The sequence below is a fragment of the Orycteropus afer genome, unplaced genomic scaffold (assembly GCF_000298275.1).
Source record: "Orycteropus afer afer isolate SDZICR_OR568_19922 unplaced genomic scaffold, OryAfe1.0 scaffold00109, whole genome shotgun sequence".
NCBI classification, from domain to species: Eukaryota; Metazoa; Chordata; class Mammalia; order Tubulidentata; family Orycteropodidae; genus Orycteropus; species Orycteropus afer.
Genome location: NW_006921696.1, coordinates 4,018,010 through 4,036,678, shown reverse-complemented (window position 1 = coordinate 4,036,678; position 18,669 = coordinate 4,018,010). Strand labels below are relative to the sequence as shown.

The window sequence follows — 18,669 nt, the reverse complement described above, 5'->3', positions numbered from 1 at the left end:
CACTATGCTACCAGAACACCTAGTGCTTCATTAGAGGTGGGCAAATTTATTTCAGAGTCAATATTTGGTTAGGCCTGCCCATATCTAGTCAAGGCTACAATGAAAACTCCCAATTTTGATTGTGGGTATGTCTGTGTCTACAGTTAACTTACAGATCAAGATCCAATGTCATAATGTGGGAGCTAAGCATAGAATTTTAATCTCTACTAAATATTGAAAAGTTGGTTTTTATAAAGAATTTTTACTGTTTTCCTTCAACAACTCTACTATTTATTTGAGGCGATGTTAGCAAAATAATTTTAAATAGCAACAGAAATGGCAGTTAACTGTCATTTCTGTTACTATTTTAAATTTTTTTGCTGACATCACCCAAATAAATAGTGGAGGGTCAGTGAAAAAGGAGAAGGCCCTCAACAAGATGGATTGACACAGTGACTGCAAGAATGGGCTTAGGTATAGCAAAGATTGTGAGACTGGTACAGCACCGGGCAGCATTTTGTTCTGTTGTACATAGGGGCTCTGTGAGTCGGAGCTGACTCCATGGCACCTAACAACAACATGCTTCTAAAGCAAACTCTTGAGTACATAGTTCTCTGAAGTTGAATAACTACATTGCTTTTGCAGAGTATGTTGATACTGTGTGGCCATGGCTTTGATTCTCATCACCTTGTAACATATTTGAAGGGATATGTAAGCTGCCAGATATTCCAACATTGCTAAATAAGTTCCTGGAAACATCAAAGCCAGGTATCAAAAGCCAGCTATATTTTGTGTGCCTGTGAAATTTCTTTAGCAACAGCAAACATACCCCATCTGTCATGCTTGTCTTAAGCCTGTAGCAAAAGAGCCTGAATATACTGCATTTAATCTTTATCCTTCTATCATTATTACCCTCAGTTTTGTGAGACATTTTCACTTTACTATCATAGTATTAAATAAGGGGGCCTATTAATTGTGTCTAGTTAGTCCAGCTAATTAGAGTAGGTGTTAATTAGTTTGAAGTCACAGATTTATCACTTTAGAAACCAGTTAACTCTCACAGGCAGGAAACCAATGTTCTGAAAGCTGACCCATCTGGTTAAAACTGTGCAAAGTAGAGTACAGAAAACTTGATACTTAAAATCAAAGTTTTATATTTTATTTACATTATCGTCCCACTTAAACATGTTCCACCTACCATAACTCCTGTTCATTTAATGGCACCACTTAGTCACTTAGAAGCCTTCAACACATCCTGGACTCTACTTTTCGCTGCTTCTGCCCCACATGTAATCAGGTTGTAATCCTGAAATACTTCTCAAATCATCTCCAGTACTGCCTCCTTAGCCCTTGCTCATCATTTGTCTCGTGCAATCGCCATAAGTGGCTAAGCTTAAGTTCTTATAAAAATTTAGCAAATGAAGGCCTCTCTATCTATCCTCCACCCTCCTTTTCCAAGTATAAATAAGCAAATCAGTCTTCCATGCTGCTAGTGTCAAAGTGATCTTTATAAAAGATAAATCTGGACCTTTTGAGAATCTGTCAGTGATTCTTACTGCCCACAAATCAAATCCTATCCTCAGTCTAGCATACAGAGCCCTTCATTATCTGACCCCACCCAACCTACCCAGTCCAGTCTTACCTCATATCATCCCTCTCAAACACATATATACCCTGACCTCTCACATAAACTACATGTGCTGTTCACTCAAACACAGGCTTTCTTGTGCTGTGGTGTAGGTTAGGTTCTATATGTAGCTGCGTGTGATGTCCTGCTTCCTTTTGCATGCCCTGATGGGTGGTCAGATTTGGCTCCCATTTCATCCACTCAGAAACACCTCACTTGACCACCTTTCCCAACTCCTCTCCCAGCGGAGTTAGGCGCTCTGCCTCTGACTTATTCCCAGAGCACTTACGCTAATTGTCACTTTTTTTTTTTCTTGGTTTCAAACAATTTATAAATAGATAAATTGCTTAAAATAGCTTCCTTCTTTTCTGAGCTCCCCAATGTATAAACTCAAGAGCTATTAATCTGAGAAAAAGACTGTTTTCTTACTAATTTTCATTTTATCCAGTTCTGTTTATAATTCACATTGTAGGCCTTTGTACTTTCTTGTGATTAGGATCTGAAGCACACACAGAAGAAATGATAGTGTGGGGGGGCATACTTTCTGATACTTAGTGGTGGTGTTGGTGTTCTATGCACTAATAATATGTGCCAGAAAAATGTTGTATTAATTTGCATGTCAAGATATTTGATGGATAAATCGTTTTTTATCTGGAGTCTTACAGTGGTGTGTTTATGTTTGTCAGCAAATCATGTAGAAATAGAATAGTTAATAATATTTCAGTGATTGAAGTTTATTCTTCCCTTATAGTAAAAATCAGCAACCTGTTCAAGATTATTTTTGACTAATAATCGGGTAAACCAATATGAATTGATTAACCACATAAATTTACCAAATCTAAATCCTGCTGCACTCTAGCTATCTCCCATACTCATTTCTTTCTGGCCATCTCTCAGTGGGAATGCTCTTAGGCCAAGCAGGCTATTTTACCAGGAGTATTGCATCTTGCTTTTGCAAACACACCCACTTCCACCAGCCCCCACCTCCATCTCTAGCACTCTCTCTCTTTACTGTCCTTACTTCTTAGACTCTTTAGTTTTATCTGCTTAATACTCTAAATTCCCACTGTTATACCTTATTAAGGCTCTGTGACCCTGCCCTTACCTCCTCAGCTCATGGCTTGACATCTCTCACATTGCCTGTTACACCCTGGCTCACATTTCCTCATCTCTTATGTACCCCTATTTAGAAGATCTCCTTTTGCAACTGTCTGTATCACTCCTGTCTCTTCTGTCCCCACCCTCCTGCCAAGAACCAAAGTGTTTAAAGAGCTCTTTATTTGCTTTTCCACACAACCCTTTACTCATGGTGATATTTTGTTATTTAAAATGCTCCTGAAATTCTTTGTCTTACACACAAAACCATCTTGTATTGATATAATCCTCTCTTTTTCTGACGTTTATTCAATCCTGGACTCAAATAGCCACCTCCTCTATCGTAATACTGCATGTCTGTTATTTATTCCTTCATTCCCAGAACGTACTTAACCACTGATGGGTTTAGACAGACAGATGTACTGCTTCTTTTGTTATGCATCTTGTTGGTTATTCTTCTTTAGAAGCCCCCGGAAACGAGGGACTGCATCTGTTTGATTCTTTGTGTATTGCCTAATATAGCCCACCATCACCATTACTGCACATAGATGACTCATAACTGTTTTCTGATAATAGGAAACAATGGTTTATAAAGAGTAGTAGATATTGAACACTTGGCATCTGTATTGCATGCATTTCTACTGATGCACATTGAGGAGGGGAAAAAACTCTTGGCTTTGGATTCTTAAAGCATCCCCTGTTTAAGGGAGAGCAGGTGGTAAAATTAATCATACAAGAAGATAATTTAATGTTTTTCAAATTTGTTGTTTTGTCTCTGTCAAGTCTAGAAAAGCATATTGGAAATCAAATAGAGCTAAAACAGTACTTTTTGATCCATCAATCCAAAGAACATTTGATTGGAGTAAATTAGAATTTGTCATAGAAATTTCGTAATGCCTACAAGTACTGAAATACACAGAGAATATAGCAAAAGCTGCAGTGGTAGATGTCTTTCTCATGCAAATCATTATCTATGAAGTCTTAATAATACAGGCTTAAATAGAAATTGCTAGAGTGATGTCCAGAATAAAATCTGACACTTTCACAGCAAACAGCACTGTATATTTATGTAATAAGGCATGTTAATGTAATGACTGCTGTTCTAAGAATTCCTTAAAGGAAATACTGAGGATTTGTTAACTCATAATTGGGAACAGTTGCTGGAAGGTAGGTTTAAAAGGGGAAAATCTGTTCAGAACTGGAAATGGTCTTAAGAGGGAGAAGGAAGTTACTCTTCCTAATGTTAGCATCAGATTCTCCTAAAGGTAAATGAAAATTGTTTAAGGCAGCTTTATACAAAGTTTAATTTAGGCATAGGTTTTTTCTTTCTTTCTTTTTTTTAAGGACATCCTAGAAACATTTTTTCCTTTTGAATTAAATATTTCTATTTACCATACAAAGCAGTAACCAAATGTGATTTTGAGCTAAATTTTGTCTTATTTCCATTTTATTCTTAATTAAAATTATATCTTCTTTTAAAATTGTATCCACACTTACACCAAAAATACAGTAAAATATTTTTAAAAAAACAAAACTTAAATCCTGCTAGCTAATATTCTTTTTAAGGAAGGAAGTAGAGTATTTTTTAAATGTCTTTAGACATTTTTAGAGGAACATATTAGTTTTATAAAGTGTTGCATTATTAGTTTTTACAAGTTATGTACTTCTTGGCACCATCAGTTTGGTAAATGACTTGAGTTTTGTCTTTTCCCCAAAGAATAGAACCTGATATAAAAATTACAAACATCAGAATAGGCGTTGTGGTAGCATAGTGCCTAAGGCATTTAACTGCTAACCAGAAGGCTGGCGGTTCAAACCCACCAGGCACTCCTCGGAAGGAAGGTTGGGCAATCTATTTCCATAGTGATACTGCCTCAGAAACCCAAGGGGGTCGCTGTGAGTCGGGTCCGACTTGACGGCACATAACAACAACAACAACAACAACATCAGAATAACCAAAAACCAAACCTGCTGCCACTGAATGGATGGTACTCATAGCAACCCTATAGAACAGAGTAGAACTGGCCCCATGGTGTTTCCAAGGTTGTAAATCTTTACAGAAGCAGACTGACTCATATTTCTACCCTAGACTGGCTAGTAGGTTCAAATCATAGACCTTTGGTTTAGAAACCGAATGCTTAACCACTGTACCACCAGGGCTATTTCAGAATGGAGGGCAGGAAATAGATTTTCTTCTATCATTTGCCAGGTAAGTTTATTAGATTAACTGTTCTTGGAGAAAAGGAAGGCTGTTGTCATATAAGGTTTGAAGAGACCCTTTGTAGCCCTGCTCATGCTGCTTCAATATCTTTTAGCATGGTAAAGGGACTGAGGAGTAGGTATAGTACTAAATTGTTCAAGTCTGTATAACCAGGTAATTTTCAGACATTTGACCACAGAATCTTCTTTTGCACAGAATACCTATCAACAGTCCTTGAAACAAGTGTCCTGAAAGCAGAATTTGGAAGATGTTGCACTAACCAGGAAAACCCACAAGCCAAAATTGATACTCTTCAGAATTCTAATTTACAGCAAGAAAATAGTTAATTATTGGGAAAATCTGAATTTCACCTATACCAGTTATTCTTAATGCTCACTGGACCCGAGCATTCCATGTGTTACATAGATGTCCATTTAGACATCTCTCCTCAGAAGGAAGGTTGGGCAATCTACTTCCGTAGTGATACTGCCTCGGCAACCCAAGGAAGGGGTCACTATGAGTCGGGGCTGACTCGACGGCACATAACAACAACAACAACAAAAAAAAAACTCACTGCTGTTGAGTCGGATCCAACTCGTAGTGACCCCTCCTTGAGTTTCCAAGGCACTATCACTATGGAAATATATTGCCCAATCTTCCTTCCGAGGAGTGGCTGGTGGGTTTGAACCGCCAGCCTTCTGGTTAGCAGTCTGTGCCATCAGAGCTCCTTTTAGACATCTACTGGCAGAAAGTGTGACCTCTCTCAACACCTTTTCAGTGTTGAGGGGGGTATATTCTGTAATTTAGTCACTCTTTTAGTATCTGTGATGTTGTTTTATATTTCTCTTTATATTTTCTTTGGGGACGTTTTGATTATACACAAAAAGAGAAGAGAGGAATGCAATGAACATTTTGCCAGTCTTGTGACTTTAAATATGCTTACTTAACATAAGGCTTTAAATTTTTCGAACACTAGAAGAAGTTCCATTAAAAATGAAACCCAAATATTTTAATTGGAATATATTTTATAATTGAATTTCTTAAATAATTATGATTCATATGGTATGATTTTTCCCCATAATATTGAAATGTCTGTAAAGTGCTGATTCAGCAGTAACAGAACATTAACAAAATGACAAAAATACTCTCATAGCAATACCTCATAATCAGACTATCTTTCCTCATATTTTCCCAACTTTTTTCCCAACTCATGTTTTTGTTGTTGTAAAATATTTATGTATAACACAATATTGCGATTTGTATATATATTTATATATAACACAACATTTGCCAGTTCCACCATTTTCCAGGTATCCTGCTTAGTGATGTTGTCATTAGATGCCATCGAGTGGGTTTCAACTCATAGCGACCCTACATTCATCAGATTAAAAACTACCCGGTCCTGTGCCGTGCTCACAGATGTTGCTGTGGCTTGAGGCCATTGTTGCAGCCACTGTGTCAGTCCATCTCAGTGAGGGTCTTCCCTGTTTTTGCTGACCCTCTACTTCACCAAGCATGAGATCCTTTTCCAGGGACTGGTGCCTCCTGACAACATGACCGAAGTACAAGAGACAAAATCTGCTCATTCTCACTTCTAAGCAGCATTCTAGCTATACTTTTTCCAAGACAGATTTATTCTCTTTTTCTAGCAATCCATGGTATATTTAATATTCTTCGCTAACACTGCAATTCGAATACGAACAATTAATGCATTCTAATTGTTTAGTAATATCAAGTCCATTATTCATGTTGTACAACCAACCACCACCCATAATTATTGCAAATTTCCCATCACCATAAACTCACCCATTATTACTGTTTGGTGGATTAGCTGTACTGTACTTTATTTAGAGTCATTGAGTTTCTTTTTTTTTTCCTGGCTTTCATCAGATAGTATTATATATCCTGTATTGGCTTGGGTAAACTGATGAATCTGGAAAAAGGGAAAGCTTCAAGAGGAGTTTCTTTTGTTTCACTGTCTATTTTCTATGTCAGCTCTATCCTAAAGCTTACTCCACAATCGGCTGAGACCTGGGTTTGGCTCATCCCACCGTGGAAGCGAGAATGAGATTATGTTAACTGGTTGAGGCCAGTGATACTGGGGTGAAATCAGTCCTGCCATAACTGTGTGGAAATTTTGGACCTTGTTAAGAAAGGGAACATAGGGAATGGATGATGGAGAAACAACCAGTAATGTCCTTTTACTCCAAGTAAGCCAACTTTTGAAAGTTCGACAACAGGCTATCTTAGATCTTTTTAATGTCCAATGAGATATTTAAATCTGTGAAGATATATTAATATTAACAGGATTTGTTTGTTTTTTGTTTCTGCCTCTTTTAGAGGACAGGAATTTTGGGCAGATTTGAATGCCATGAATGTGTATGAAACAACTGAATTTGACCAACTACGAAGGCTGTCCACACCACCTTCTAACAATGTCAACTCCATTTACCATACAGTCTGGAAATACTTCTGTAGGGACCACTTTGGATGGCGAGAATATCCTGAGGTATTTATAGGTTCTTTTTTTTAAAAAAAAAAGTGTTGAAGTTTTTTTGCCTTTTATTGTCCTTTTGTTGTTGTTCTTTCCAACAATTACTGGACAGAGCTATAATCATAATGATAGAGCTTATGAATATAAAATTTCAAATTGAATCTTGTTGATACAAGTAGAACTTGTCTTTATTTTTTAAAAATGTTTCTCTTTCCATTTATCTGATGATACCCATAAATAGAATATCACTGGTCTTAGAGAAATAAAATGCTTTCCCCAGAATCTTACCTTATAAAACCATTGAGTGGATTACTACTCATGGCAACCTCATGTGTACAGACCACGTATTTACAATAGTGAATAGTTGATTAGAACCAGTGCTGCCTTTGGAGTAATTTTAACAAGGTGAATACTGGGATGTGGTGTCTTCTGGCTTTCTGGTTCCTGGGCTCATGTGTTACACTAAACACTTCAGAAGTCTAGTGGAAAACAGCCACTCTCAATCCCCTGGACGAATTACTTGAAAATATTTATTGATAATTATTGAGTGAGGGTCAGGCAAAATGAGTCATTTAAAACTCTGTCCTACTTGCACATACATCCTAAGTCTGAGATAATAAAGATAGCTCATTAAGCTAAGAATTTTAAAGTGATGATTTAAAAATGATGATTTACTTTGCTTCTGAATGAGAATTCTAAGTCAAATTTAAATGAAATGGATTTAAAAAAAAAAAATACTGTGATTCAAGTGGAAGTTTAATAGAGCAGATTGGTTTCCCATTCAACAGTTCATATACTTTATGTTTTATGACATTGATTGTAATCCCTACAACATAACAGCACTCTTCTCACTTTGTCCCTGTTACCATTTCCATTCATCCTGCCCTTTCCTGCCTTTTGAGCTTCATCCCTGGGCAAATGCTGCCCTTTTGATCTCATGGTTGATTGTTCTGAGGTGTTATGTACCTCCCTCATTTTACTTTTTAGCTTATAGGCCTGCTATTTGGCTGACAGTTGAGCCACAGGGGTGAATTCATTTCCAGGCTTGAAGGATGACTGAAGGCCATAATCTTGGGGGTTCTACCAGTCTCTGTCAGACCAATAGGCCTGGTCTTTTTTGATTTTGAGTTTTTATTCATTTTTCTCCCACTCTATCCAGGACCTTCTATTATCCCTTTCAGAGCAGTTGGCAGTAGTAGTAGCCAGGTACTATGTAGTTCTTCTGGTCTCAAGGTCATGGAGGCTGAGGTCTTCATGGTCCATTAGTCCTTTGACTAATTATTTCCACACAGAGTGATTTTCTTCACTCTTTGTTTCAGATGGTGAGAGACCAATAATTTCACTTCAGATGGCCACTTGCAAGCATGAAATGGACTTTAGAGATAAATTTTACATCCCAAAGATCTGATGTCTTCATTTAAGTAAATTCATTTCCAGAATTATAAAAGAGCTGATTTATCTACTTTAGTTTTTTGTTTCTCTAGGGAATAGCAAAGGAAGAGAACTAACTACTAGTTGTCGTAAAACACTATATTAAACTAAAATTTCTGATGCTTTTAAATAATCATATCTGCCTTACAAAGAAAATAAGAGGCCGTTTGAATGTATTCTTAAAATACTTGGACTATCCCTTTGTTTCCCCTCTGAGAGGTTAATTAGATTTGGAACTTAATTGGTTTATTTGAACTTTTTGTAGACTACCATCTTTAATGTAAACCAGAAAATCTCTAAGACATTGTTAAAACCTCAAATAAAACTAAAGCCAAACCAAACTCACTGCCATTGAGTCGATTGCAACTCATAGTGACCCCCGTTGGGTTTCCAAGGTGGTAAATCTTTACACGAGTAGATTAACCCATCTTCCTTCCATGGAGCAGCTGGTGGGCTCAAACTTCTGAACTTTTGGTTAGCAGCCACATGTCTTAGGTATTATATAATTCCATGGGCCTCACATATATTATGAGGTGTCCACCCATGCTCTTCCAAACAGGGAGCATCTTTCCACTCTCCATCTTCACAGGTGGAGGAAAAAAAAAAAAAAAAAAAAACCCTTACTTTCTAAAGAGAATTAATTTAACTCACTGTACTTTATTGGGAGCTCTCGTGGTGCAGTGCCTAAGGCATTTGACTGCTGGCCAGAACATTGTTGGTCCAAACCAACCAGCTACTCTGCGGAAGGAAGATGGGGTAGTCTGCTTCCGTAAAGATTTTCTACCTTGGAAACCTATTGGGGTGGGGGCTCACTATGACTCAGAATCAACTTGATGGCAGTTGGTTTGGTTTTTGGTTTGGTACTTTATTGAAATTCCTCTGATGTTAAGAGCAGGGTTAACTATTTTTGCCTTTAAATGCATTAACATTTTTCATATTTCATAGTGATTATTTCTTGTTTTTTTACTCTGTAGTCTGTTATACGATTGATTGAAGAAGCCAACTCTCGGGGTCTGAAAGAGGTTCGATTTATGATGTGGAACAACCACTACATCCTCCACAACTCATTCTTCAGGAGAGAAATAAAAAGGAGACCCCTCTTCCGCTCCTGTTTTATACTGCTTCCATATTTACAGTAAGTGGCCAATGGGAAGCCTCATCTGTACTCTGATTTTATGTAAATGTATTCCTGAATGCCAGAGAGCAAACCAGTGTTAAATGTCTTGGTTATTACCTCTAGAATGTGCAGCTCTGAATTATTCTTTGAGTTTGATTCTTCAACAAATAGAGTTCAGCTAAGCTATAGTTACATCTTCATCTCGCTTGAATGGCTGAGCATGCCAGGCTGCCTGTCTCAGTAATAAATTCTGCCACCTCACTAGGACAACAGTAAAAGAGTGAGTGTCCTATTGGAAGTTTCTGTTTGTTTGTTTTTTCTTTAAACTAAAAGCAAAGTAGAGTTAACGTTTTTCCACAACTAAAAGTATTTATTTCTGGGATAAGATAGTTAGCATTCACCTCCTTCATGGAAAATTGAGTTATTTGATGAGAACTTTCCATATTACAGGGCTTTGCAGCCCAGGTAAACTGCTATGAAAAGTAGCGTAGTCCTTCAAAGAGTTGGGGTCTCCATTTTTCTTCCTTGAGTGAATTTGAATTGAAAGAATTCACCTTCAAAATATTTTGCATTTTTACTTGCTAATAAGTAAGCACTTCTTTCTTACTTATTAAGAATATAGTTTCTTGGTAAAAGACAATTCAAGTAGGTGAGCTCTTCTTCCTTTTTACCAAGCGCTATTTCTTCTTTCCGTCTTCAGGTAGCCCCACTGACATCTCCATAGATGCTAGAAGGTGGGTTGCAGTATTGTTAACATAGCCACCTTTGAAAGTTACTGTCTCTGGGGATCATCATACACTCCAATCACATATACCATTTTAGAGTTTTATTTTTGAAATACTGGATTTGCTTGGTTTTATTAACTTTAGAGGTCTCAAGTAATACCAGTTAGCCTCTCTGCTGATCTTTGAGGTGAAGATGCTGTTTACATATTCTTGTTAGTAGTTTTTTTTTTATTTCAAGCCCAAACTGTGCTTTCCCCAGATCATTTTGACAGAACCTTGATTCTGATTCTGAGATTGCAAGAGGAACATGAACAAAATACAAACAAAAATCCCTGAAATGTTCTGCATCTGAAAATAATTAATAAATCACTTTTAGAGATACATACTAGCTTACAGTAAGTGTGTGCTTTCTTCAAAGGCCAACTGTGAAACTTTTTGCCTTGGAGGTTGTTTTTTTGTTTTGTTTTTTTAATTAGGACTAATAAAAATACCATTTTTGTGATTTCACTAGCACAGCTAGAAATAGTGTCAGCGTCCAGTAGTTACGAACATACTGTCCTCCTAGTAAGGTGGTAGAACTCATTAGTGAGACAGACATTTTGGCATGCTGAGCCAATCAAGTGAGATGTAGCTTCTGTGTGTGGGTAAGAATCCTCATTCACATGCTGCATTGTTGGGGGAATTTTAATGAGTAGTGAAAATTGATTTGTTTAGAACCTAAGACAACCCTCTCTCTCTTTTACTCTCTCTCACTCGCTTGCTTGCTTCTCTTTTTTTCTCTCTCTCTTTTTTAATCTTAGGCTTGTTTTCTAAAAGTATGAACTATAAAAATAGTATGTTGTTGTTTTTATGTGCCATCGAGTCGACCTAACTCATAGTGACCCCTCCTTGGGTTTCCAAGGCAGTATCACTACGGAAGTAGATTGCCCCATCTTCCTTCTGAGGAGTGGCTTGTGGGTTTGAACTGCCAGCCTTCTGGTTAGCAGTCAAGTGCCTTAGGCACTACGCTACCAGAGCTCCCCAAAATAATATAAGGAACAAAATAATATTGTCACAGACAGAGCCCTTAGTATTTATAAAATAGGCTTATAAAAAAAAAAAAATGTCATTCTATCCCTCTTCCTTTTTTCTTTTTAAAATTTCCTGTTTTAATCCTCCTGTCTAGAACAGTGATGATCAGGTATAAATGAAGAGCTCAGGAAATCAGAGATTATGCAGACACTTTAACTAGAAAAGGAGAAAAGCAGCAAGTTCAGTAGGTCTAGTGGTAAATGAAGCACTTGAGATTCTATCTGCCCTAGAGTGTATGACTGAGGGGCACTCAGGAACTAGCCTAAAAGGGAGAAAGAAAATGGGGCTAGTTTCCAAAAAGTAAATTTCAGAAGTGTATTCCAGAGGGTCTTTGGTCTTAGCCAAGAAGAAAGGTTTTTTTCTTTTGTTTTGTTTTTAAGTGTTATCAAATGCAAAGGGTCAAAGAAAAAAAAGTAGGAGATGAAGAGGCCACAATTGTCAAGGAACCAGAGATGCCTAAGAACTTAGAATGCCATTCTTACGAGGAATGTGGGAGGCTAACTTAATTCATGAGTATGTCTACAAATTTGGCACTTCTTCAATGAGGTTTTCCCTGCTGCTTTTTAATTGGGCTGATAAAAAGGAGATGTTCTTTCATATTCTTGGAATACTTGAGCTGAGCCTGCGTAGGCAAACATCTCAGGTTGATGGGTTTGCCGGCTCATTTCTTTCAGTTGAAAGGACATCCATCCTGTGTGATCACCTCATGATCATGAGAAGCCCTGATACATAGTTTCTTTGGCTCCTCCTAAAAAAGAGTAAAATGATTAATTTTCACTTCATCATTGAAATTGGCATAGGAAATGTCTTTAAAAATGGCCAGGGAAGGGAAGGAAGGTGATAAAAGGTGACCTTAGCTTCTGAAGTCTTTCTTCAGAGGTTCTTGAATACAATGTTGATATCCTTTGACTCTGGCTCTGAGGGAGGTTGGTACTATGCTATAAAGCATGCACTGGACCCTGTATGAACTGAATATATAGTATTCTCAGAAAATAAAAGTATATGGGTAAGTGTGCTTAGAATATGTGTTTTTTAATCCATAGCCACTAGAGTATAGAAGTTCACCAGGCAGATGTCTCTGTGCATTTTTATGTTTTAGCCTAACCAGCATGTCTGCTTGTTAAAAGTTAGGATATTTGGATGGGAATAGATGCTACAATATATAATCTAATTTAGCATCATAGAATAGATAGGATTTATTTACAGAGTTTCATCATCAAGCATATATGAGTAAACAATAGACCACCATTTCCCCCATCCCCCAAAAAAGGAAAGGATACTTTGGAAACTTTCATTTTGTAGAACTGGCTTTTAGGCAGGAGTAGTATCAGGAAGAAAGGAATAGAGTCTCTTCTGTTGTCAGTGTCAGGTTTTCAACATGAGCTGAAATAGCCTAAAACCTGTTCTGGGTAAAGCTCATTAGGGAGAATGTTAGCTTGCTCTCTCAACCCAGAAACCCCCATTGGTAACTTCAGTGCCAGGTAACAGTGCAAAACTTGGTAGGCTGGGTCTTACTTTCCTCTTTGCAGGATGGGAATAGAGGGAGACTAAAATAAAGAGCCTGTATCCGATGCTTTCCTGCTATTTCTCCAGAATAGTGATGGATTTTTAAGGAGTTACAGACTTGGAACATCTAATGAAGGGTGCCTCTTCAGAAAAATGGTCTTCTGAACCAGGGCTCCAGAAGAATCTGTCAGGGCTCAGGGCTCTGAGAAAATACTCCAGAGAATAAAAACTTTGTTTTCTGTTGTGAAGTTTGGAAAATCCAGCACCCCTTTAAATCTGCCCCTGAATTTAAAGCAGCTGGGAGATAGGGTCCACCTGAATCCACTCAGGACTTCATTTCACAAAGGGACTTTGAGTAACATTATATTGTATGCACAGCCACTTGAAGGTGACTAGCTGTAGAGGGCATTTGTGCTTCCATAGCTTTTACTTTCTTACCAAGCTATCTCTTCATGTGATAATGTAGTGGTAGAGAGGTAAGACAAGCCTGGGTGGGAATCCTAGAATTCATCTATCACTTTGAGGTCGTACTAAAAAGCGTTTAAATTGTGAAGGGTATGGCAAATGGAAAGAGTATGAGCTAGTATCTAGATAGCTCTGGATTCAAATCCCTTCTCTGCTATTTGCTAGCTGTGCTAGAGCATATTATTTAACCTCTCTGAACCTCAGATAGCCAAGCCAGCTTGCAAGGCTATTGTGATGATAAGTGTTAACTGTGTGTGAAGTGTGTGTTTAGTATAAGATGGATAAGATTATGATGAGGGTGATGGTGAGATAAGCTCTTTGGAGATTAGGGGCATGTTCACACTCACTTGTAACCTCTGTGTCACAAAACGCCTGAAAACTCCAGTTTCCTAATTTCTTAAGTTTGGCAGACATTATTGCTTCCTTGTGACCACTATGGGCTGATGAATGTTATAGGACCTTGGCCCTGAAACTGGGTCTCAGGGTCAGGATTTCCTTTCTTTCTGCTTCTTCCCTTTTTCTGTGTTTTGAAAATAAATGGCCAGGAAGTATAATTTAAGTTTAAGCATTGAATCAGGCAGGAATTAGTAATTGATCAAAGCTGCTGCTCCTTTAAATTCATCAAAGAATAGACCTAAATTTAAAGGTTCAATGATACCACTCTAGTGTCGAGAGTTTCCAGTGATTAGCACACCCATACCTGTAACATTTGAATAAATCGTGATGGCCTTGATATTATATGTGATCCTGGAAAATGAAGCAAATGCCAAATACTTGTCAACTTTCAGTGGTTCTCCATGATTTTTGTTTGTTTTTACAGAGAAATCCTAGTACATGTGTTAACATTTTTAACATTTTATCTTCTCACTCTTCCCTACATGCTCCAGTTACTCTATTGTGTGTACCCCCACACCCACATTAGCTTTATTGGTGACATCTTTATGCTTAGTAGCTACAAAGTTTGAAGAAAGCCTATAAATTATCATTGTTCCCTTGAAACGTTTCTTTAAATATATAGGCAAAAGAGGGATCCATGATCCAGAAAGCAAAGATATTTATAAATTGGCTCTTGCTTGCTTGCCTTGCAGCAATACATTCCAGAGTTTTCTCCACAGGGAGGAGGCCAGGAAGAAGCTAATAATAGGTTATCCATGTACAGGCAGTGTTTACTTTAAGATTTTTATTTTCTTTCTCTTAAATAGTGTGTTTTGTTTTGTTTTTCAAACACAAGCTTATAAGCTATCCAAATGGTAATATTAGAAACCAGTATAGAACATTATAATGTGACATATACTTATTTCTGAGAGTTTTATATTAACATTCCTTCCTCACCCTTCAGGACACTGGGTGGTGTTCCTACACAGGCTCCTCCACCTCTTGAAGCAACCTCTTCGTCACAAATCATCTGCCCGGATGGGGTCACCTCGGCAAACTTTTACCCTGAAACTTGGGTTTATATGCATCCCTCTCAGGACTTCATCCAAGTGCCTGTTTCTGCAGAAGACAAAAGCTATCGAATCATTTACAATCTCTTTCATAAGACTGTACCTGAGTTCAAATATAGAATTTTGCAAATACTGAGAGTCCAAAATCAGTTCCTTTGGGAAAAATACAAAAGGTGAGTCCAAAGTGTGAAAAGTTTGAGATAACTTTTTTTTTTAATTAGGCAATGCAAATGTAGGACAGAATAGTGAAACTTGAATGATATTTAATATGCTTGTATTTTTCTGTATATTATTAAATCACTTAGTCTTTACAGTAGACCTATGAGTAGAATTACTAATTTCTATGTTTTGTGGAGATGAATCTGAGTCCCAGAGAAACGTGGTAACTTGCCATAGGTCATACAGCTAAGGCTATATGATGCTGGAATTTAAACCCAGGCAGTCTAGCATCTGAGGCCTTGCTCTCAACTGCTTTATTTCTCTGCTGGCCTCTCAAGTCATTAAACAAGTCAGTGAAGTGAGAGGGAATATGTGCATTCTGAAGAATCTCAGAGTTAAGGGACACCCAAATCAGTGGAGTTAGATAAGGAAAGCACCCTAACGAAGGTAAGATGTTGAAAAAAACTAAACTCATTGCCATCGAGTTGATTCCAACTCATAGCCAACCCCCTTTGGGTTTCCAAGGGGTAAATCTTTACGGGAGTAGATTGCCCAATCTTCCTTCCATGGAGTGGCTGGTGGGTTTGAACCACCAACCTTTTGGTTCACCATCAACCTTTTGGTTAGCAGTCAGATGCCTTAGGCATCATGCCACCGGAGCTCCTTAAGATGTTGGAAAATACCTTTGAAATGAAGAGAAAGCAAAAAGTTTAAACTTTCACTGTGATCTTTGAGGGAGCTCTGGTAGCATAGTGCCTAAGGCTCTTGACTGCTAAGCAGAAGGCTGGCAGTTCAAACCCACCAGCCACTCCTCGGAAGGAAGAGGGGCAATCTACTTCCGTAGTGATACTGCCTCGGAAACCCAAGGAGGGGTCGCTATGAGTTAGGTCTGACTCGACGGCACATAATAACAACAGCAACAACAACATGGTCTTTGATGACATTTTGACTCTTCAATAGCTCCTTTATATTTCTTTCCCATTGAAACAATAGAGAAGTATGTCTACAACTATCAAATGCCTATTAAATTGATCTATACTTCTTCCAAATTCCCTATCGCCTCTTCGCAATAGGAAAAAGGAATATATGAACAGGAAAATGTTTGGCCGTGACAGAATAATAAACGAGAGACATTTATTTCACGGAACATCCCAGGATGTGGTAGATGGAATCTGCAAGCACAATTTTGACCCTCGAGTCTGCGGAAAGCATGCTACCATGTTTGGACAAGGCAGTTATTTTGCAAAGAAGGCAAGCTACTCTCATAACTTTTCTAAGAAGTCCTCCAAAGGAGTCCATTTCATGTTTTTAGCCAAAGTACTGACTGGCAGATACACGATGGGTAGTCACGGCATGAGAAGGCCCCCTCCAGTCAATCCTGGCAGTGTAACCAGTGACCTGTATGACTCTTGTGTGGATAATTTCTTTGAGCCTCAGATTTTTGTCATTTTTAATGATGACCAGAGTTACCCTTATTTTGTTATCCAATATGAAGAAGTCAGTAACACTGTTGCCATTTGAAAAATCTTGGTACTGCTAAATTATTTGATATTAACTCAATCCAGCATTTGTAGCAGATTTTGGATGGGTGGGACTGGGTGGGGAACAGCATTGAACATTGATAGGGCACTTTTCAGACCCATTTTTTTAAGTGCTAGAAAGTGAGTTTGTTAACAGTTTTTGTTTTTAAGAAACACAAGTTTTAAAATGACCACTTATCCTTTAATTACTTGCTAATTGTTATTAGTGTACTCAGTGTGGAGAAGACTACCGATCGCATACTCTTTTCATTCACACTTGTACATATAGTCAGTAATGTTATTAGAAGCATTTAAAAAGACAGAAAGACACTGAACATCAGCCTAACCAATTAAATGCAGCTTGGGCCTGGTATAAGTTAGGCCAAATGAAATGGAGCCTGTGAGCAAAGTGGGGATTGTATTTATTTACAGTGATAAAATGGACTGGAACTGGCATTACCATGACTATTCCCTGGCCAAGGCGTCACTGCTATGGTGTAGGATAAGTTCATGAAATTCTGATGAGTAGAAAGAAAATTTTATTTCTGTCAGCAGGACTGAAATATATTACCCAGCCAGAGAGCATCAGTGACTTGAACTGTTCACAGAGTTTACATGGGAATCCAGAGTGATGTTTAGGGGAAATAAAAAGAACCATTTGAAATTTTTTTCTCACCAGCAAAATTTTTCACTTACTAGTTACATGAGAGAGAATTCTTTGTTGTTAAACATTAGCCATGGAAAACATTCTCTTCCATTGTCATCCCCACCAGGTTAAGGGAGTTAGGCAGCTAATTTGGTTAAAGCCAGTTTTGAGGGTTAGAAGTATTACTTTCTTTTGGGGTTCCAGGTCTAGCCCCTTATTAAAGGTTTTAGAGGGAAGAAGTACATCTGCAACCAAATTGATAAGGTTTATTACTTTGCTTTGTACAAAGTAGACTCTCAGAAGTATTCGTTGACTTGGAATTCTTGTTAAGGGTGGTAATCCCACCCTAGGCCTGCTTTGCCAGATGCAGCTGGGTTCCCTGGCTGACTCTGCATCTTACACTACTTACTTCATAGAAACACAAACTTGGAAATTGTGCCACTAGCCCAGCTAGAGCACGTTAGGTGAATATGCTGATGCCTCAGTTCAGAGAAGTAGCAGCTAGGTATACTTCGCCTTAAGCAAAGCAAATACTTGGATTTATAAAAGTGGTTTTCGAAAGAATTTACCACGGAATTCCTTCAGATACCAAGCTCTCCTAGTATGTTTGCAGTTATTTCATTTACACATAACTTTTCAGGAACTTCTATGTTGTTTGAAGCAAGATATATCTATACTGGTGTCTTAGTGAATCAGTCTGTTTAAGCACTTATCAGGGCTTCCACACAGTTATTTATTTTGCCCTAGTTGATCCTGTTGTTTGCTGCCATTGGCATGAAACGGCCAACTGTGGCTCTTACTTTAAGTCAGTTGTTCTTTCATTTGATTATAACTTGTAAACCAGTGATTCCCAATCTTTTTCAAGTTAAGACACCTTACCACTGCATATTTGATTTTATGAAACTTGTTCCTTTTTTTTCTCCCTAAAGAAAGAAAAGCTTTATGACATATTTATTTTTTTAATAAAATTAAGCGAAAAATAAAAGTTCTCGTAATTCTTTAAAACTTTTGTTGTTGTCTGGTTCTATTTAAGGTAACTGAATTCAACACATACCCAATGGTCTGTAAATGCCAGTTGATTGAAATAGTGGATTGTGTAACGGAATGACTGAATTGACAGACCTAACCAGAATACACTCTGGGAATCAGCAGAAAGTACATCATCTAGCAGTTGATTGTAAACCACCAG

The 18,669-nt window shown here is 37.8% G+C and overlaps 1 protein-coding gene across 1 annotated transcript in view; it reads left to right on the top strand.

Moving 5' to 3' along the window:
* LOC103199296 (TCDD inducible poly(ADP-ribose) polymerase) overlaps nucleotides 1-16,835 on the top strand; it is a 33,237-nt gene extending 16,402 nt beyond the window's left edge. The window contains 4 exon segments of the mRNA XM_007943552.2: nucleotides 7,242-7,410; nucleotides 9,801-9,961; nucleotides 15,050-15,328; nucleotides 16,388-16,835. Coding sequence (XP_007941743.2) covers nucleotides 7,242-7,410; nucleotides 9,801-9,961; nucleotides 15,050-15,328; nucleotides 16,388-16,835 — 1,057 coding nt within the window.
* The last annotated feature ends 1,834 nt before the right edge of the window (nucleotides 16,836-18,669 follow it).